Genomic DNA, 3,114 nt, shown 5'->3' on the forward strand with positions numbered 1-3,114 from the left:
AACCACATAACCACCAAAGTAGTTATATGGGGTGCTTATATTCAGCGCTGGGAAACCAGGGGCACACGCCCAAATCTGGCTTCCAATTCTCGTTACAACGCGACCACAATTTATACCTTAAAATTATGTAACCTTAATACATTATGCAAAGCATGACTTCATTATCTAAGGCATATGTATTACGAATTGCATCATTGGTTTATTACGACATCAGCCTTGGCATGCTTGCGCCGTGCATTCTGGTGGTCATCTGGATGAAGTAAATAGTCTTCCTCTGATGAAGTAAGTAGTCTTCCTCGTGTTGTCCTTTTCACCTTTTGTTCCTTGGATCTCCCTAGAGCATGCTCACTCATGATTCCTTTGTTTTCAAGTACATTATTCTTCTTTCTCTTTGCTTGACCACCCAGGTATGTTCAGAATTGCACGTTTCCTCTCTACCTTCTTAATCGTTTCTTCCATATAAGGCTATACTAACATGGTTACTAATTCTATGCTTTGTTTAATGTTAATGGATAATTTTGCGTTACTATGACTACCATTGTAATACTATGGTTAATGTTAAACCCTACCTTCACTACCTTTGCTAAAGTCCAGACTTATTCGATTATTGCTAAAAGTTGAATCTTAAGAAAAATTAAATTTTAATGTTTATTCTATCACTGCTTCTTTGTTGCTTGGTGAGCTCAGGGTGTTCAGTTGCTTCATTGCTCAGTGGACTTGGGCCTTGTGTGTGTTGCTGTGTGTGCCCCCCCTCGGTCTTCCTGGAGCTTGGAGCATCATCGTTGCTTGGTGGCCGTGTCTTCATCATCACCTGCACAGAGACCAATCCGATGGGACATTGCTGGATTCATGGTGGTGGTAATGAGCTGCATCTCTACCATTTTCTTGGTTAGGGATTCTAACTTTTCCTTTCTTTTCCTGTCTGTCCTATCGCTGTTATCAGTTGTTCCAGAAAACAAAGCTCACAAGATTGTACGACGTCTGACCTCGCTTGTGTCTTAATCTTGGCCTCTTGGGATTGTTTAAGAACTCTCCCCCATATTGGATCGGGAAATGTTTTTTGACGTAGTCAGCAGGATTCCTCGAGACGAGAGTGCTGTACTATCTTGCTGTGTTGAATGCAACCCTCTCAGAAATGAACTAACCCCCTTTGGTTACATTAATGTGTGTCCTTTCTGAGAGTGAATGGGGGAAAAGTGGACAGTGATATTGCGTGTGTGTAAGGTGTGACTTTCTGGGAGAGAAAATAAAAGGGGAAAATTGATTTTTAAGGTGTGGCCCTCCCAGGAACAAACCCCCTTTTTTGTTGAGTAAAGCCTGTTGTTCCCTGAAGGGTGAATAGCAGAAAGTTGCATACCAAGGTGTGGCCACCTTCAGGACAGAACCCCCACTTTGCATTGCTTTTGTGTTGGATTTTAGATTGAATCTCCTGAGAGAGATAAGGGGAAACTTGACATTAAGGTGTGACCCTCTTAGGATAAGAAACCCTTTTTTGCATTAGAATGGCCACCAAGAAGGCAGCCGATGTTTGTGATGGTGATGTTTGTGATGCTGTTCCCTCACAGGCTGAAGGAATAGACAAATTATATGATCTCTTGGAGGCACATAGATCTCGTCCCTCAGTCCAGGAACAAGATTGGGTGAAAACCCACTGGTTTCAACCACAGAGTGTGGTGGATAGAATAAGGGTATTGCAGAAGGAAGCTAAGGTTAGGAGGGGGAAGAGAAAAGCTATAATTTGTGCAGTGTTAGGAGCTAGTCTGGCAGCCACGGTGGAAGAGAAAAAGCAGAAGCCTTATCAAGCTGATATGGTAATAGATTCCCTGCAGATGGCCATAAGCACCCTGCAGGAACAATTGGAAAACACCAAAGAATTGTTAGAGGAGGAAATGAACCAAAATGTGATACTAAAGGAGTTGAGGGAGCAACTTTTGAGGGAGACAGATACACTGGTGGAGGCAGAAGTAAAGGCTTTGGAGAAGGGGATATGGCAAACTTATCCCCAAAGGGAGTTGCAGAAGGCAAAAGAAACCATAGAAAGCCTCCCCCACATGTATCCGCTGGTTAAAACAGAGTATGTATATGAGGATGATAGCGATAACCTTCCTCAAGTTATCACTAAAGAAGTCCCATTTACAGCAACTGAATTGGCAAAGCTGAAAAAGGATTTTGCAAGGACTGCAAAAGAATTGGAAAGTGTCTCTGTCAGGAGGTGATGGAATTTTGTTGTCAGAAAAGGAGGTAGAAGGGTATTGGGGTCCGAGTGTGTTTCTAACCACCAGTGACCGCCAAGCCCCATGGTCACTGACTCAGAAAGCTGCGTACTGGGCCGGACGGCTGAATCCCTTGGAGAGGGGAGATTCCCTTGCCATAACAGCTACGGTGGATCAGTTAGTGGAAAGTGTGCAAAAGGCAGCCTGTCTCCAGATGATGTATGATCGGGAGCTCAAGCCTAACCAGGGCTCCCCGATGATGATGCCTGTGGACCCAGAAAGAATGACTCCTCTGATACAAGGACTTCCTGATTCCCTGAAACCCATTGGCATTCAGTTGCAAGGATTCAAAACACCCCCAATGCAAAGGATTCAAAACACCCCCAATGCAGAAAGAATGACGGCTGCTCTGGAGGGGATAGTGACTCCTGACAATTGGCATCCGGGGAGGAAAGTATGGACATGGGGAGAGGCAGCCCGGGAGTTGATTAATTTTGGGAGAAAATATGGCGTTGGTGGATCATCCCAGAGAACAGAAACCAGGGTCATACGGGCTGCAGAGCAAATTCGTAGGCAACAATCATTGATGAGGAGGAGCCAACTAGGGAAAAGAAGGAGGTGGGAAACTAGACACTCTGTCCCCCGGTGGCGAGGGGTTGGGGTGGAGGATGGATGTTTGTAAGACAATTCACCTGCAGTACAAAAGGGGACTTACTGATTACTGTTGCTGTAGGACCAAGGAACAGACTGGTAACATTTTTGATTGATACTGGGGCACAAATCACTGCACTAATGTGAACTGAAGCAGAACAATGTGGGATCCTGATCCCATCCAGAAGCCTATTTGTTTAAAATGCTTTGGGAAAAACACAGTCAGTGCCCATGACTCCGGTGACACTAC

The 3,114-nt window shown here is 44.7% G+C and overlaps 1 protein-coding gene across 1 annotated transcript; it reads left to right on the top strand.

Annotated features, from left to right (window-relative positions):
- Positions 1-1,502: 1,502 nt before the first annotated feature.
- On the top strand, positions 1,503-2,895 carry LOC138722327 (uncharacterized). Its single transcript, XM_069860391.1, is given in 2 exon segments — positions 1,503-2,188; positions 2,190-2,895. Coding segments are annotated over 2 exon segments (1,392 nt in total).
- The last annotated feature ends 219 nt before the right edge of the window (positions 2,896-3,114 follow it).

The sequence above is a fragment of the Phaenicophaeus curvirostris genome, chromosome 6, assembly GCF_032191515.1.
Source record: "Phaenicophaeus curvirostris isolate KB17595 chromosome 6, BPBGC_Pcur_1.0, whole genome shotgun sequence".
Lineage (NCBI taxonomy): Eukaryota > Metazoa > Chordata > Aves > Cuculiformes > Cuculidae > Phaenicophaeus > Phaenicophaeus curvirostris.